The sequence below is a fragment of the Mesocricetus auratus genome, unplaced genomic scaffold, assembly GCF_017639785.1.
Source record: "Mesocricetus auratus isolate SY011 unplaced genomic scaffold, BCM_Maur_2.0 Super-Scaffold_100018, whole genome shotgun sequence".
Lineage (NCBI taxonomy): Eukaryota > Metazoa > Chordata > Mammalia > Rodentia > Cricetidae > Mesocricetus > Mesocricetus auratus.
Genome location: NW_024429199.1, coordinates 28,220,879 through 28,237,725, shown reverse-complemented (window position 1 = coordinate 28,237,725; position 16,847 = coordinate 28,220,879). Strand labels below are relative to the sequence as shown.

Sequence of the window (16,847 nt, the reverse complement as noted above, 5' to 3'; positions counted from 1 at the left end):
TAAAGACCTTTAACATCAGGAAAGCCTTACAGAGCCACGGAAAGAGAACTTCACATCCTATAAAGTCCATGCTGTGGCTAATTTAGCATTAGCCATTAGAGAACAGGAAGGACAATGCAGGGAGGAAGCAGTGGCCTGCAAGGTCTGATCACAAGGTCCCTAGACTCTGTGATTCCTGAAGACAAAATCCTTGCAGCTCATTTTAACGATGGGACAATATGATCGAAGCATAGGTTTCTGTCTATTTTTTTGAGACAGGGTCTCATTATGTAGACCAGGCTGGGCTTGAACTCACAGTCCTTCCTTTACCTGGGATTTGTACCACCATAACTGGCTTTCAAAGTATAATCTTGACTTATTTATTTTAAGTGTTTTGACCGCATGAATGTATGTGCAGCATGTGTGTGCAGGGTCCACAGAAGCCAGAACAGGGCATCAGATCCCAGGAATTGGATTTACAGATGTTGTGAGACTCTATGTGTGCTGGGAATGGAACCTGGTACCTCTGCAAGTACAGCAAATGTTCTTAACTGCTGGGCCATCTCTCCAGCCCTTCAGAGTATAATTTTGAATACACTAACTATGTTGGACTGTAGAGACACTGAAGACTAAGCAACAGGCTTTTTCGAGGAATGGCAGGGGAGGGTAAAAAGACAGATTATGAACCAAGAAGGTCACTTCAGAACCTAGCACTTGCACATGAAGCAATCTTGCAATTACTTTGGATTGTAAAACAGGCACGCAGAAGTGGAGGTTATTGAAGTTTAGGATGGGAAAGCAGATTAGGAAACCAGCAGTTCATCCCATCAATGCTGAACTTCCTTTGATCATTCCTGATCCAGGTACTGGCCTAGGGCATGTGGTGATGAAGAAACTCTTTCTACTGAATAGAGTTAGTGGCCTAGGGGACTTAAGAATGGGTAGATTTTAGAGTTGAGCAGGTTTCAAATCCTAGATCCAGATACTTAGTATCAACGCAACTTAAAAGTTACTAAAGCTGCTCTCTTTTGGTCTCCAGTCCCTCATTTCTCAACAGAGAAAAATACTTGTAAATGTTATTTCATAGGGGTGTTGCAATTAATGTAGCAATTAGTATAAAATGTTAGAAAATGCTTTGGCCACAATAATACTCAGTAATCATTCACTATTGATACATACAGAGATTCACATGTATCAGGCAGAAAATGCAATAAAGACAAGTCGGATAAGAGGAGCAAGCACAGCAGAACAGCTATAGGTCAGGTGTCGGAGGAACAGTTCTCCAGGAAGGTAACCTTGGAAAGGAGATTAAACCACGGAAATCCGTGGGAAGAGCTGCAGACAGGAACAAAGGCCCAGGGCAAGAAAGAGCAGCTAGGCCTTGGGAAGGTGGCAGGGAAAGGGGCCAGTGACAACAAGGAATCAACACCTACCTCAATGAACTATATTTTAAGATCACACCATAAAGTCTACCATTGTGAATATACTAGTGTTCTATGAAGGTGTAGAGTAAAACGAAATTATCATTCTGAAGTGGCATCTATAAAGACTGGGGACATCTGCATGGGAGTTCATTTAGACTTCGCCTTCAAATGAGGCATGGCAGGTTTTGGTGCCACAGAGTTCTCCCTTCCGGTTTCTGGGCTCTTCGTTTGTGTGAGACAGGGTCTCTCTCATGTGTTCTAGGTCAGCTTTTAGTTCTCTACATAGCGGAAGATGACGTTGAGCTTCTGATCCTCGAGTCTCTACCTCCCAAATGCTGTGACTACAGACAAACGCCACCACACATGGTATATGCAGTGCTGGGAATAGAATTCGGAGTTTTGTGCACGCAAGTACTCTAACAAATGAGTTACATCCCCAGCCTGCTGAGTTCTTTGGATCTTACAATCATGTCCTCTTAAGGGGCTATTTGTAGGACCAGCGCTCTGGGGAACAACAGTATGTGTAACAGAGACTAGAAACCGAACGTGGGAAGTCCTCTGTGTAATCTTCCTTGGCCCATGTTTCTGAAATACTCCATATTTAACCCTGACAAGATAGACAGCGGTCTGGTGGTGGAATTCTATCACCAGGAAAGCAAACGCAGCGGGATCAAGAGTTCAAGTCCAGCCTGATTTCTTTAGGGTTTCCGAGAGAAAATAGTTTTAAAAGATTAAAGACCAGAGAAGAGTTGATCCACTCCTTTCTGATGTCTCAATGCAGCTTGGAGACAGTGTAACTCCACCATTTTCACAGAAGACATTTTGAGTGACAGGGGGCCCTGGGGTGGGCTGAAGGCCTACACAGGTTTACAGAGTTGATGGCCTAAATCGACAGTATCCGGCTCCTGGGGACCAAAACTTCGACCGTTTTCCTTCCTAGTTCGCAGATTTGGTTTTGCAGAGGACACGGCTCGGGGGAGTGGGAGGTCGGCCTGGGTGCCAGCGGTCCACACCTGAGCACGGTTTCCAGATGGCAGTGGACAGTAAAGCGATGCATCTCTCCTCAGCAGGCACAAACGGGTGGGAAACGCTGGCTGCCAGTAGCTGCCACCCACGAGGCCGCAGCAGCCCTGTGTGAATCCTGCCACAGGGATGAGTCGGGCCGGTCCCCAGGTTGCCCCTCTGGGCTAAGGGTCCTGGCGGAGGGCGCTCAGGGCTCCCCGCGCCGCGGCGCTCCGGCCAGCAGGGGGCGCTGCGTCCCGCTCTCCCGGGAGCGGCCGAGCCAGCCCGGTGGGTGTTTCTCTCTCTCTCTCCCTCTCTCTCCCTCTCGCGCTCTCTCCTCCCGGCCTCACATCCGGGTCTGGAGCGCGGCCGCCGCTGTCAGTGCCGGGCCCGGGGCGCAGTCAATGGCGGCCGAGGGAGGCGGAGCGGTGGCCACGCGCAGCCCGGAGCTCCCGAAACTTTAGACTTCCGAAGCCGCACAAGTTCGCGGGCGGGGGTGGGGTGGGGGCGTGGGCGGAAGGGGAAGCCGAGGCGGGAAGCCCGAGGGACGCGGCCGAGCCGAGCCCCGCGGCCGCCGCCTCCTTTACCCACGCCGAGCCCCGCGGCCGAGCGCCGCCGAGCGCCGCCCGCTGCCCCAGGGCCCCGCGAGCTTGCGGCCCCGCGACGAGGGCCGTGCCCGGGCGCACGAGTCCCCCCGCCGGCCGCCCCGGGTTGCGGGGCCGGCGGCCCCGGTGGTGCATGCGGGGCGGGGCGGCCGCCGGGCCGAGGCGAAGATGGAAGGCTTGACGCTGAGCGACGCCGAGCAGAAATACTACTCGGATCTCTTCTCCTACTGCGACATCGAGAGCACCAAGAAGGTGGTGGTCAACGGGCGGGTGCTCGAGCTGTTCCGGGCCGCGCAGCTGCCCAACGACGTGGTCCTCCAGGTACGGCCGCCGCGTCCCCTCCCCGGGTCGGTCGCGCGGGCCTCGCGCTGCGGGAGCGGGAGCACGGAAGGGCCGGTCCCTCCCCCTGCCCCCGAGGGGCTCATCACCCGCTGCGGACCGAGGCCGCAGGTGCGGGTACCCCGGGACTCCTGGAGGGGGAGGGGTCGCCCCGTGGGGGTGGGGTGGGGGTCTGCGGAGCCCGAGCCCGCATCCCCCCCGGGTCAGCCTGTGCCCTGGAAGACCAACTTCCCGGGAAGGCGCCCGGGTTGTGAGTGAGTGTGAATCCTAGCCCCTGGTAATGTGTTCCCATCTGCACAAGCTTTTCGGGTCCTGCACAACAGTAAAGTTACGAGGCTAGGCAGGCACAATGCCATTTGGATTCTTGAGTGAGCCGAACAGACTCGAGGAAGTGAGTTTTGTGGGTTTTGGGTTTTGTTTTGTTTTGTTTTTTTGGTTAGACTTAAGGTATCCAAGAAGCAGGTTATTTTTATTTTTGCTTTTAATTTTTTAAGGAAGCTGTGTTCTTAGGGAGACTTAAGAAATTTGAACTTCTGGCTAATACCTTGCGTGGAGATGTGAAAAGAACTTGTTAGTAGGACGGGTGACCAGTGTCCGGTGGACGGTATCTTCCAAGTGGTCATTGGGTAATAGTTGGTGGATCTTGTGGATTTGGTTTGGATATGTCGAGCAGCTGGTATCGAAGAAATGTGTGTAGTTCCGCCCTGTAGCAAGCAGCGAGCATGGTTAGTTTAACCTTCTTTGTCATCTGGCTTTACAGGAGGCTTCGTAGAAGTCCCTATCTAATATTTGTGATGAGCGTTCATGCTGCTACTTAATGATTCATAGCTGCTAGCAGTAAGAGCCTATTTAAACTGCATGTCATGAACCGTTCTGAAAGTTTTCATCCTAATATTGATCCGAGCCGGTTATCCGAATGTCTAAACACACGGGAATGAGGTAGTGGAGCAGATATTGGCCCAGGTTTTAGTTTATTTTAATGTTTTGACACAGCTGCTTGCCCTATAGTTCAGGCTTGCCTTGAACTCAGCGCCCACCCCCCACCCCAAACTGCTTAGGTGCTTGGATTACAGGTGCCAGCTGGGCCAGGAGGCTCCAGTCTTTGACAGAAGTCTCCTGTTAAGTGCCAGCCAGCACTCTGCCTCTTCAGCCTTGAGTTCTTGTAGGTTCATCGTGGAGTGAAAGTCAGTTTTCTTCTCACAAAAGTCCTGTGCTATCTAAACATTTTTACACACACCTCTGATGTAGAAGTTGCATCTGCTTTGGCTTAGAGAATGAGTTCTCCCCTTTTGTTTTTGTATGGTCCTTTTTAACCTTGGGGATGTGGTGGGGAAAGGTGAGTGTCTCAGATACCAGTAAGTCTTCAGACCCACACTGCTGACAAGGACCACATGGGGACTATTGTAGGCTTTGGCAGCTAGGTAGAGTCTGTTGTGTGCTCAATGTGTTTGTTTTTATGGACCTTCCACAATGTGGAAACCAGTTTTAGCTTAAAACGCACAAAACAACTTGTAGTTTGTTTATGGGTTAATGGTGGCATTGTGGGGCTAGTGTCTGATGGGATTTGGTACCGAACTCAAAACATGCTTGTTAATGATTCTGCTCCTTTTGTGGATATAAAACACCTCTTTTAGGGCTAAAGATGAAGGAGAAGCTTCCTAAACTCTATTTTGGGTTATATCTTTGGGGGCACAGGGTTGAAACAGAGTTGACAAACTGACTTTTGTCATTTTGATGGTACACAAGGCTTTAGGATGTTTAAATGTACTGTTTAGGGTTCACAAGTTAGTATCCATTAACCTCCAGCTGAAATATGTTCAGTTAAATCCAACTTCCTTTAATGTTTTACTCAATTGTGTTAGTATTTGAAAATAAATTTCTATTGTCTTTGTGCATAGACAGTTTAAATAGCTTAAATATTTGGATTGAGTTACAAGTTGGAAACTGTTGGAATTTCCCGAGTTCAGATTGAGTGTCCCTGTTCAAAACATCTGTAATACTCCGAAATTCAGAACTTCGAGGGCCAAAATAACACAAGTTGGAAAATTACACAGCATGAAACTTGGTTGCAGAATTATCATTTTTTTATATTTACACTCACTGTGTGAAAATGGTGTATCTAAGATATAAATGAACTCTCTTTAAACTTGGTTCCCACCCCCAAGATATCTCATTGTGTATAAGCAAACATTCCAAAACCTGAAGGGGGAAAAAAAAAGCTCAAAACACTTAAGTCTCAAGCATTACTGATAAGGGATATCCAACCTGAACTGAATAGCAATTTGGAATACTAAGATCTAGAAATGTGAGACAAGGGGAATGTGGGCTGATCTCTGAAAGGGGTTTTGAGATTTTCTGAAAACAGCCCTCCATTGCTTTCCAATGAGAAGCATCTGGGACAATTCAAGTAAGGTAACAGATTTCTGTACCCTTTCCTGAGCAAGGTATTGCAGGGAACCAGAAGAAGCACAGGTGCTCCCCAGGACTCTGAATTACAGGGTCCATCGTGTGTGAAGAAAAGGATGAGGGGAGGAGGTCCATCGTGTTCTCCAGCCCAAAGAGGATATAAACTGGACACAATTCGAGTGGACTTCCAAACCAGGGACAAAATAGACTGGTAGATAGTAAGATTTTACCTAGGCTAAAGTGTATTTGGAGATAATGAAGCAGTTAGAAGGAGGTCATATTACTAAAGACTGAAGGCAGGAGATTTATACATATTTCAGTAGGCAGTGGAGAGGCATGGACATTTTTGGCTTTGTGGGGTAGAGATATTAGAGGGCAGGAAGGAGGCTCTTGCAGAGACATCTGGCATGGGTGCTGGGGAGTAGACATCCAGACCAGAGTGACAGCAGTAGAATGGAGAAATCAGCGGGAGGTGTATTTCTGAAGGGCAGCTGGGTAGCTATCCTTACTTACCATGGGCAGTGCCTTGTGGGATATTACTTCATTGAGTCCAGATTATCAAGGCAGGATGGGGAGTTTTGAACTAGCTGTGAAGAGTATTTGAAAGAAATGATTCATGAAAGTACTCTAGGAGGCATTTGTCAGTGATGCAGGAGAGGAAAGCAGCTCAAGTCTGCTTATCTTGGGAGCTGATTTTTTGTCAGAGATAGGAAATGGTGAGGAACTGGGCCAGCACCACTGAAAGCCTGGGGTCAGGAGACTGGCGACATGGTTCCATAGGTGATGGCATGTGCTGCCAAGCCTCATGACCCTCTGATCCCCAGGACCCACATGATGGAAGGGGAAAAAAATGACCCCCATAAGCTGTCCTCTAACTCCCCAAGACCAGCTATGGCATATGCCTCACACTCCTCATAAAGTATTTTTTTAAGAAATGAAATATTTAAAAACAGAGAATAGAGTTCGAGAGGGCAGTGTATAGGAGTGTTTTTGTTCTCTCAGGCTGTTTGTCAGTGTCTACAGACATTTTGGGCTGTTGTGAAATGGGGGAGGGAATGGTTTTATTGACATGTACTGAATGGGTAGAGACCAGAGATCCTATTTAATAGCCCAGAGCACATGGGACTACCCGTACAAGACTTATCCTTCTCACAATGTTAGGATTGTGGAGATTTGTGGAGGTTTGAGACCAGGCCTGGACTCTGGCGGTGGGATAGGAAATGAGGCAAGGGTTCTAGGCGTTCTGACAGTAAACCTGGTAAGTATGGACTATTTGGCATAATTTAGATGGAGATGGTGGGAAGGGTTCTTCACTTTTAGACACCACTCTAATTGGAAATGGGGCAGGGGGAGGGCCTCATACCGTAAAGAGGAATGGTAAGGGTGACTGCTGTGTGATTGTCCAGCATTTGGGGATGGTGCTAACCTTCAGTGAGTAGAAACATATTTTACTTATGATGCACGATGGTTCTGTTCACAAGTTGGAGGCCTCTTCCTCACCTATGTTGAGGGCAGGGAGCAGACCTTGATTGATCCAGTATTTTTCAACATTTGTTAATAAAAGTCCCAAGAGAGGGCTGAGTCATCGGGAGAAATGAGGGTAGAGAACAAAGAACAGAGGGCCTAGGTCTGAAGGAGGCAGTGGTTGGGTTCTATTGGGTGCTCTATTTACCAGTCAGGAACTCATCTGGTCCTGCAACAGCCCTGTGAGGTGGGCATCGTTCTTGTTAACCAGGAACTTGATAGGCAGAGAAGTTAACTTGTTTACAAATAGTGAATGTTCTTCCCTTCCCATTATCGCTTGCCACCTGGTTATGGGGCCATGTGAGGAATGCAGTTAAATCAGGCCACCTTTGAATTGTGCGCACTTAATACAAAGTAAGGATTTGAGATTGCTTTTGAGTTGTATGTAGACCTTTTCTTTTGCATAGTGAAGAGTTTAATTTTTATGATGTTTTGAAACAGTCACTTTGGAGAGAGGTGGATTCTTCTGGTACTTCCTGGGTACAGACAGTCACAGTTTCATATTATTACACTATCAGACACTTGTTAGTATTTGTTTCTTTTTAAACAAATATTTCTTTCTATGTACACGGGCGTTTTGTCACACGTGTGTCTGCACCATAAGCGTGCTTGTGCTGGTAGAGGTGAAAAGAGGGTGTCAGATCCCCTGGAACTGGAGTTAGACTATTGTGAGCCAGCATACGGATGCTGAGAATTGATCCCAGTGCTCTTAACCACCCAGTGATTTCTCCAGCACCCAAGTGTTTGTGTCTTGAGACAGGGACTCCTCTATGTCATCAGTACTGGCCTGGATAGCAGAGTAAGACTGGCCTCCTATGTCATCAGTGCTGACCTGGGATAGCAGAGTAAGATGTTTTAGGGGCTCTGGGCTTATTGTTGAAGACATTGTCAGCTGACCAAGAGAACTATTGTTTTGTGACATTTTGTTCCAGAGCAGGAATTGGAGATCTGGCCTACAGGGTTTAATCATCAATTTTGCTGTCTGCTGAAGATTTTCAGTGTTGTAACTTTTCAAGACTCAACTTATTTTTCAAAGAATAGGAAAAAAAGTATATTATTTACTACATTAATCAGTATATCTTCTTAGCTTTCACTTTTTTAAAAATATCTTTTTCTGGGAAATGTCAAAACTAGCACAGACTTTGCATGTGTGATCGCTGATAGGAGCTCTGAGTACTGAGCGTCCTTTTACTGAAGTTTGCCAGCAGTTGTGTTGAACAATAGCGTGGTAGACTATTTGAATAAGATAACAAGTTTAATGGGAGAAAAGCAACAACAATAAAATATAAGCCACTTTTTCTCTTGTTAACTTGAGTTAGTTACAAAATTTATTCACTGGATATTAGAAACTTAATAAAATGTCAGTTTGCTACTCTCAAGTTGTGGGGTTTTTTTTTGTAATTTCTAAATCACTAAACTCTTTGTGGAGTAAAAACGTAATTAAACATTTTCCCATGCACTGCTTATGAAAGAAGTCACAGCTGACATCTTTATACAGCTTGTCATGCTTACTTTTGGAATTCACATCATGCTAATTGGAGCCTTACCTTCCTTCATGCCCCGAGTTTTAGTGTTTTGGGAACTTACTGCAAGCATTGTGACAGTAGAAAACAACATAAGGCCTTGGTCTAAGGAGCACCAAACAGAGGCTGGCTTCAGCCAGTTTTGTGGCCTTGACATCACTTCACCCGGATCACCACACATGAAGTGGCTGGGTTGGGTTTTCTGGATTTCTGATTCAAGTGATTGTCTTTGTGCACTGAGGCCACTCTGTCCAGCCACACCCTCAAGAAAACGGTGCACTGCTCACTGTTGTAGCACCTTGGTTGGTTTGTTCACATTCTGTGGGTCATTTAAGAGGAAAACTAAAGCCTGGAGTGCTGTATTGGCCAATAAAAGAAGCTGAGGCCAAGATTGTATTGGTTCTTCAAGGTGTCTGACCAGTGGGAGTTTAAAAAGAGAAATGAAGCCTTTCTCCTGTGTCGGGCTTGAGTGAGAATGACCCCTTAGGCTCATGTGCTTGAGTGCTTGGTTCCCAGTTGGCCGAGCTGTTTGGGAAAGATTTGGAAACAATGGCATTTTTGGAGGGAGATGCGTCACTGCAGATGAGCTTTGAGATTTCAAAAGACTCACTTATTCCCAGTGTGCTTTCTCTGCCTCCTGCTTGTGGATCAAGGCGTGAGTTCTCTCGCCTGCTCCTGCCGCCCTGCCCTTGCTCTGCTGTCAGCAGACTCTAACCCTCTGAAACTGTTCAACCCAATGAACTGCTTCTTTTGTCATGGTGCTCAATCGCAGCAATGGAAAAGTAACCAAGATGCTGTGGGAGATATCTTCATTCAGTTCTTCCTTGTTAACCTGTGTAGGGGAAATTAGTCTGATGGAACCTAATTACTTACCATATCTATTTTTTCTTGTTGTGGTGGTTTTTTTGTTTTCTTTTTGTTGTTGTTGTTTTTCCTTTTCGAGACAGGGTTTCTCTGCGTAGCCCTGGAACTCATTCTGTAAGACCAGGCTGGCCTTGAACTCAGATCTGCCCGCCTCTGTCTCCCTAGTGCTGGAATTAAAAATGTGCACCACTGTGCCCAGCTCATATTTCTTAAGATTGGTTAATTACAGGACTTGGGCTTTAAAAAAATACATCTCTTTACTGTTTTGTTTCAAGAATTATATTTGAGGTCTGTTTTGTTAAAGGACAAAGTCATAATCTGTTAGTATGTGTTATTTTTTTGTTGTTGAGTCATTTGGGATTCTGGTGAACACACTGGACATCTGCTCAAAAAACATAGTTATGCAACATTTTGCATTTAACTTGATGTTGCTAGCTTGTTCTAGCCTAGTAAGATTCATGTGACCCTGTGGTACCGAAGTCTTATGGTGGACTTGCGAAATGCTGAAGGGTCATCTTTCTTAAATCAGTTTTATATACCACTTCCTTGTGGGCACTCTCTACCTCCAGGCTATGTATGTAATGGTGAAGGATCAACCATTGTCTCTGCCATTATGTGTATGTCTGCGGTAGTGTTGAAAAGAACTGGGTGCGATCTTGGAGGACCACTGATACGAAGGCAGTGAGACTTAAATGAAAGGGAAGACATCTCAGAGGAGGTATGGACGGGCAGTGCTAGGATGGGAGCAAGTGAGACAGCATATCGAGGACTGTGAAGGGTCTGGGGCTGCGAAGAGATGATGTACCTAAGATGAGAAGCTGTGCATTAGTGGAAGAAATAGGAGAATGGAAGGGACCACTTACTGTGGGCACTTGAGGTCTTAATAGGAATCTGTACATTTTTCAAGGGAGTAACATCTGAATTGTATTTTTAAAGACCACTCATAACTGGGGAAGGTGAGCAGATTGCCCAGAGGATAGGAAGTAGTCCATGTGGGGAACAGTAGTGGCTTAAAGAGAGGCAGCCAAGTAGAGAGGTGTGGGTGTAATTGAGATTGTTTAGTTGAAAGTAGGAAGCCATGGTAATAAATAAGGGATGTGAGAAAGGAGAAAGAGCATGAGGATACTGTTGGACTTGTCACTATTGGGTGGTCGGCAGAGGGGTGGGTTCTAGGAGGTGCTGTTTTGGTAAAGGAGTAATGATGAATTTAAAGATTCTCCTTTGTTCATTTTAAATTTATGGAAGCCTGCGTGTCACTTACGAACTTTACCACAGAAGATCTCTGAGAGGAAGACTTGAAGATTTTTACTTTGTTGGCAAATTGAAAACAGTAACCTATGAAATTAGTGAAGAAAAGACTAATAAAGAAGAAAAAAGTGTTTAACAAATGAGTCTGAAGGAGCAATGAACATCTCTGAGTTGGGAGGTAGAAAGCCTTAGGGTGGAGGCTAAGGGCAGCCAGAATGGTTGAAGGGAGAATATATAATGTGTAACATGCTGGGGATGCCAAAATGCATATCAAGTGTTCCAAGGAGGTGAGAGCCAACTGCATTGAGATTTCATTTGGCTGAGAGGCTGAGAAATGTGAGCAGAAATAATAAAGCCATTGGTTTGATTTAGAAACCTAGATGTATTGGTAACTCTTAGAGCCTTGTTTTCATGGACTAGTTGTGATACATGCCAGATTTGAATGATCTAAGGAATAAATGGAAACCAGAGGACTAGAGATGGCGCACATAGGTAGCTTTTTAAAAGATAGTTTGCCCATGAGAGTGAACAGATCCAGGTCAGGGTCAGCTGAATAGAAGGGGGGATGAATGAGGTGGGTTTTTTGTTTGTTTGTTTGTTTTATGAGACAGGTTTTCTCTGTATTGTTTTGGAGGCTGTCGGTCCAGCCCGACATCGAACTCACAGAGATCCACCTGCCTCTGCCTCCCGAGTGCTGGGATTAAAGGCGTGCACCACCACCACCCGGCTGGTAAAGGGAATCTTTAGTGAGGCATACTTTCAGTTGTTAGGACTGCTGAGGGGGAGAAGGAAAAAAATGTCCTCCAGGGAGCAGACGTGGTCTGCATCATGACCATAGGCTTCTGGAAAGGCCCATTGCTTCAGTATGAACACAGGGAGACAAGTAGGAAGGTATATAGCTTAGTGGAGAAGTGTTCCGGCCCAGTGGCTTCTGCTTTCTCCTGTAATCTGAAGCTAGATTAACAATGTAATGACAGGAAGTCAGCATACAATAGTAGGAAACATTTGCAGTAGCATCAAAAAGATATAAAGTTTTAGGGTTTAAACTTAATAAACAAAGCACTAAAATTTTTACACTGAACTATAAAATATTACACAGAATCTAAAGATTTAAATAAATCTTTAGTTATGTGTCTAGTTTTGAAGGCTGAATATTTTTTAAAGACTTTCTCTTATTTCCTTTCAGTATCATGCATCTAGATCCCATTCATTTCCCGGTCCCTTGGTATCTGCCCTTGCAACTCCCCCCCAATAAAATTAAGTCAAAAAGAGGAAAAAAAGAGAAAAATGAATCTCATTATCATGGAAGCTATAGTGTGACAGTGAGTCACGCACTAAGCCTTTTATCTATATGTCTTGTAAGCAAAGTGTTCATTGCAAAGAGTCATGGTCTGGATTAGGACCTCCGGTTTCTGCTACACAATCGGATGTCGGGCCCTCACTGGGACTCCTCTTAGTTATCCTGTTGTTGCCCTGTGTTATGGAGGCCCTGCAGCGTTGGGTCTGCAGGACCAGTCCCTTCACCTGCTCCAGCAGGTCACAAGTGGGCTGAATATTGGGATGGGCCAACACATAACTCCGGTTTGGACCTGGAATTGCCGGGTTGGTCAGACTAAATGCTCTCTCTTGTCCTTACCACCAGGCATTGCCCTGGCTAGTTTATTATTAATACTGAGACTTAATAAAGTCCTTGCAGATTTTGTTAGCTAGTCCCAAAGACTTGGAAGAAGATACAGGAACAAAATTGGAGACTCGGCCCACCCTTCCCGTTCTAAACATTGACTACAACGCTGTGCTAATCAGGACAGAGTGGCCTGAGGTCAAACACACAGACCAGTGATCAGAACTGAGAATTCAGAAATTATTTTTTTTACACATATAGTTAGTTCATTTTGGGGAATGTCTCAGGATAGTTCACTGGGAAAAGGGTATTCTCAGCAGATGGTTCTAAAACAGTGTACGTAGGGGAAAATGTACTTAAACATTTTGGTTATAAATCACACAGTGTACAAAAATTATCTCAAAATAGACTATGTGCTTACTTGTCAAATCTAAATCCATGAAACTTCTAGATAATTCCATAAAGAAAATCTCTGCTACCTTGGGTTAACCTCAGTTCTTAGATACAACATGGAGAGCATATGAACCATGAAGAAAAGAACTTATAAATTGGATATTATCCAAAAAATGTTAAATCTTAACATTTACTATTACAGAGAATACTTAAGAAAGTATAAAGAATACAGATTTGGGAAAGATATTTGCATGTTATAAACATGATAAAGATCTTCCAGAATACATCATTAATAATTGGGGAATAACATTAAATCACAGTGATAACTGTCATTTGAAAGGCTGCAATTAAAGACTTAACACTTGGTATTGTGGAGAGAATAGAATACTCTCATGCTGCTCTTGGGAATGTAAGTGGCACATAGCTGTTTTGGAAAACACTGGGCATTTCTTTAAAAGTTGAACATAAATTTACCTAGGAATAAGCAGCTCTACCCAAGAGATATCTACCCAAGAGAAATGAGAAAATGTTCAAAGAATTCTTTGTTAGAACCTTTACAGTACACCATTCACGGTAGCAAATCTGAAAAGCAGCCCAAGTACCCATCAGTTAGTAACTGGCAAATAAAATATGGTATATCCCTAAAGTGAAATAATAATCCGCCATCAAAAGGAACAAGTTTCTGATATAGGCTGCAACAAAGAAAATGTTAGAAACATACTGAATGAGAGAAGCCAGACACAAAGGAGTACCTGTTGTATTGCATTATATAAGATTTTATAGAAAAAATGTCTGTGGAAAAAGTCCATAAATGACAGGCATTGGTGGTTCCCTAATGCCAGGGCAGGAGTGGCAGCCTGGAGGGGATCATTCTGGGATAAGGAAGTTCTAAACTTGTAGGATGTGATGCTACACAGTACTGTAAGCCTGATTTCAACTCGGTAAGTAGTATTATGCTCTAAACATTATGCTTCACAGCTCTAATTCTTTGAATCAAGAATTTGTCATGTGTGAAGGACTGCACTGTGTGTACAATTTTATTTACCAAACTGCAGCATAATTTAATGTAAACTGGCATTTGGCGAGGGACTTAGGTTTTGAAGATAGACTTATATGTAACTTGCCACATGAAGAGTTATTAGAACTGAGTGTGCTTGCTTGCTAATTTCGGCTAACATAGCCTAGACTGGCCCCAGATACACTATATTGCTGAAGATCTCTTTGAATTCCTGGTTCTCCTGCCTCCATCTTCCGGATGTTGGGATAATGGGCATGTGGCACCCTGTCTGACACACAGTGTTGAAGCATGTCTGGGTACTAGTTATTCATTTTGTCTGTGTGTCAGGGGTACTCTGTATATGTACATTTTTCCCTCTAGGGACTAGAGAGATGGCTCAGCAGTTAAGACCACTGGCTGCTCTTCCAGAGGACTTGAGTTCAATTCCTAGCATCCACATGACAGCTCACAACTGTCTGTAACTCCAGTTCCAGAGGATCCAACACCCTCACACAGACATACATGCAGGCAAAACACCAATCAATGAACATTGAATGAATGAATGAATGAATGAATTTTTCCCCTTAAACTCAAGTGATCCTCCTGTCTCAGCCCCAGCACCTAGGTTCATGCATGTGCCGTCATACCCAGTTGACTTACTCTGTACACACATGGTTTGTTAGACTTAGAAGGGGCTCAAAATGATGACTTAAAATGACTTGAGACCAATTTCTGTCTTTGGATTTTGGGTGATACATTACTAACTTTTCTGTTGGTGTAATAAAACATCACAACAAAGGCAACATATATAGAGAGTGGATTTGGGGCTCAGGGCTCTAGACAGAATCATGATGGTGGGACAGGTTGAAGGAGGCTGGAGCAGCAGCTGAGAGCTCGCTCATATCTTGAACCACAAACAGGAAGTAGAGAGGGACTAACTCAAAGTGGCATGAGTCTTTTGAAACCTCAAAGCCCATCCCAGTGACATACTTCCTCCAGCAAGCCCATATCTGCTAATCATTCCCAAACAGCTATCAACTGGGGACCAAGTAGTCAAGTGCCCAAGACTTCGTGGGAGCATCTCGTTCAATCTAGCACAGACCTTACTATTCTTAATTGGGATATCGTATTTTTTGTGGAAAATTGCATAAATGTAATGCTCCAGAATTCTGAATTTGAAATAGTCATGTCTGCCAAATTATAATCTTAATATAGTAGTAGTCTTTATTACTTGGGAACTGAAATATCAGTCAGGCACTACTATGACTCTTTGTAAACAGCTGGCTTCTGATGTTACTTAGATGGACTGATGTGACATCTCCATTTAATTCTTCTTGAGTTTTCATAGGCAGCCAGGTCTGGGGTCCAGGAGTCACAATTATTATATTCCTTTGTATAAAAATAGGTTGTAGAGAGTGTTGATCTAATAATGGCTGTTAATTCTTTTTGCCTATGAGTTGAGCAAAATGTAGATGTGGATGTAGAAATATTAGTAGCCTTGAAAAGGGAAATTATTGACTAGAAACTAAGAGCACAGTCGATGTCTTTTATGTTGAATTTATGACTTGGGGGTCATGGCTTGGAGTTTTCATGCTGCCATGTTACATGAGTAGTTGATGTAGAGTGAGTGTTTCTTCTAGAGTCCTACATTACATCCCAGAGAAAAGCATTTAAACACCTTTGTAACTTTCCATGTCAACAAGCATTGAGTTTAGTTAAAATAGCATAGACTTTGGAATGTGACAGCTTCAGATTTGAATCTCTACTTGGTGCTTATTAACTTCTCACCCTGATCTGATAACTTAACCTGCTGAGACTTTTTCCTGCTGATGCCAGTTCTGAAGATTGGTAATGAACACTAGTGGAAATGTGTGTAAGCCGTGCGCACATAGGGCCTGCTTCTTAGAATGTGATCAGATAAGTTTCATTTGCTCTGCTCTGCAAGAAAACTTGAAATTTGCAGTCTCTTGGCTTTAATAATAGAAAAAATTGTTCATTCTTCAGACTGGCATCACACTTTTTATTGCTTATGTTTTCTGTGAACATAGTGCTGCTCCCACTCTTGGATCCTGCCAGTAATCATTGTATTTTCCTCCTTACTGTGTAATTAGTTTGGAGATTTGTTTTTCCAAAAGTGTACCCAAATAAAGACCACAGACCCTAATAAAGGGTGATTCTGAGGTGGTGAACCCACACACACACAGGGCAAGTGTTTCTATATGCTTATGTGTGAAGGTCAGGGAAAAACTGGGGTAATCTGTTTCCTTCCACCATGTGGGTCCTGTGAATTGAGCTCAGAATATCAGGTTTGAAGGCAAATGCCTATAACTGCTGAGCCATCTTGTAGGCCTCTGTTTGAAGTTTTTGAGGGCCTGCTTAGCTTCACAGAAGTCTGAAACTGGGCAAAGCCTTCCGTAACATATGCTTTTTATATCCTTAATATATAGATGCCAGTTTATGCGATAAATATGAATAAGGTCAGCCAGAATGTGTTTGTTAGTGAAAGAAACTAGAGAAGGGGCCTGAGGCAGCTAGCTCACTATCTGGTGCATCTGAAGGAACAAGGAAAAACTAGAAAAGTTGTGTGCGTGTCACAGAACTAAGTATCGAATATTTTAGAGGTAGAAGAATGAAAGATACTTCTGCAAGTTTGTATATTGCTCCAAACTGCTTTCTAATTTAAATTTGGACTGGTTCCTATTGGCACTTTGTTTTACATTCTGTCATTATTTACTATCTTCTTGAGGCCTAGAACACATCCTTCTCATGATAAATTATTTTTTTCAGTTATTATAAACCAACTCACTTTTTCTGTAGTCATTAAATTTCCATTCCCCAGAAGAATTTATCTATAACAATCTGAACCATCAAGGTACAAAGAGTGCTATATTATATGAAGTTAGATATTCAAGGAAACAACTT

At 44.0% G+C, this 16,847-nt stretch overlaps 1 protein-coding gene across 6 annotated transcripts in view; it reads left to right on the top strand.

Annotated features, from left to right (window-relative positions):
• The first annotated feature begins 3,076 nt into the window (after positions 1 to 3,076).
• The window catches only part of Reps1 (RALBP1 associated Eps domain containing 1), a 64,300-nt gene continuing 50,529 nt past the window's right edge, over positions 3,077 to 16,847 (top strand). For all 6 annotated transcript variants that reach the window (XM_013110227.3, XM_005065848.4, XM_005065847.4 and 3 more), the window contains exon 1: positions 3,077 to 3,331. In XM_013110227.3, the coding sequence (XP_012965681.1) occupies positions 3,179 to 3,331 (153 nt within the window). In that variant the 5' untranslated portion in view covers positions 3,077 to 3,178. The remainder of the gene's footprint in view (positions 3,332 to 16,847) is intronic.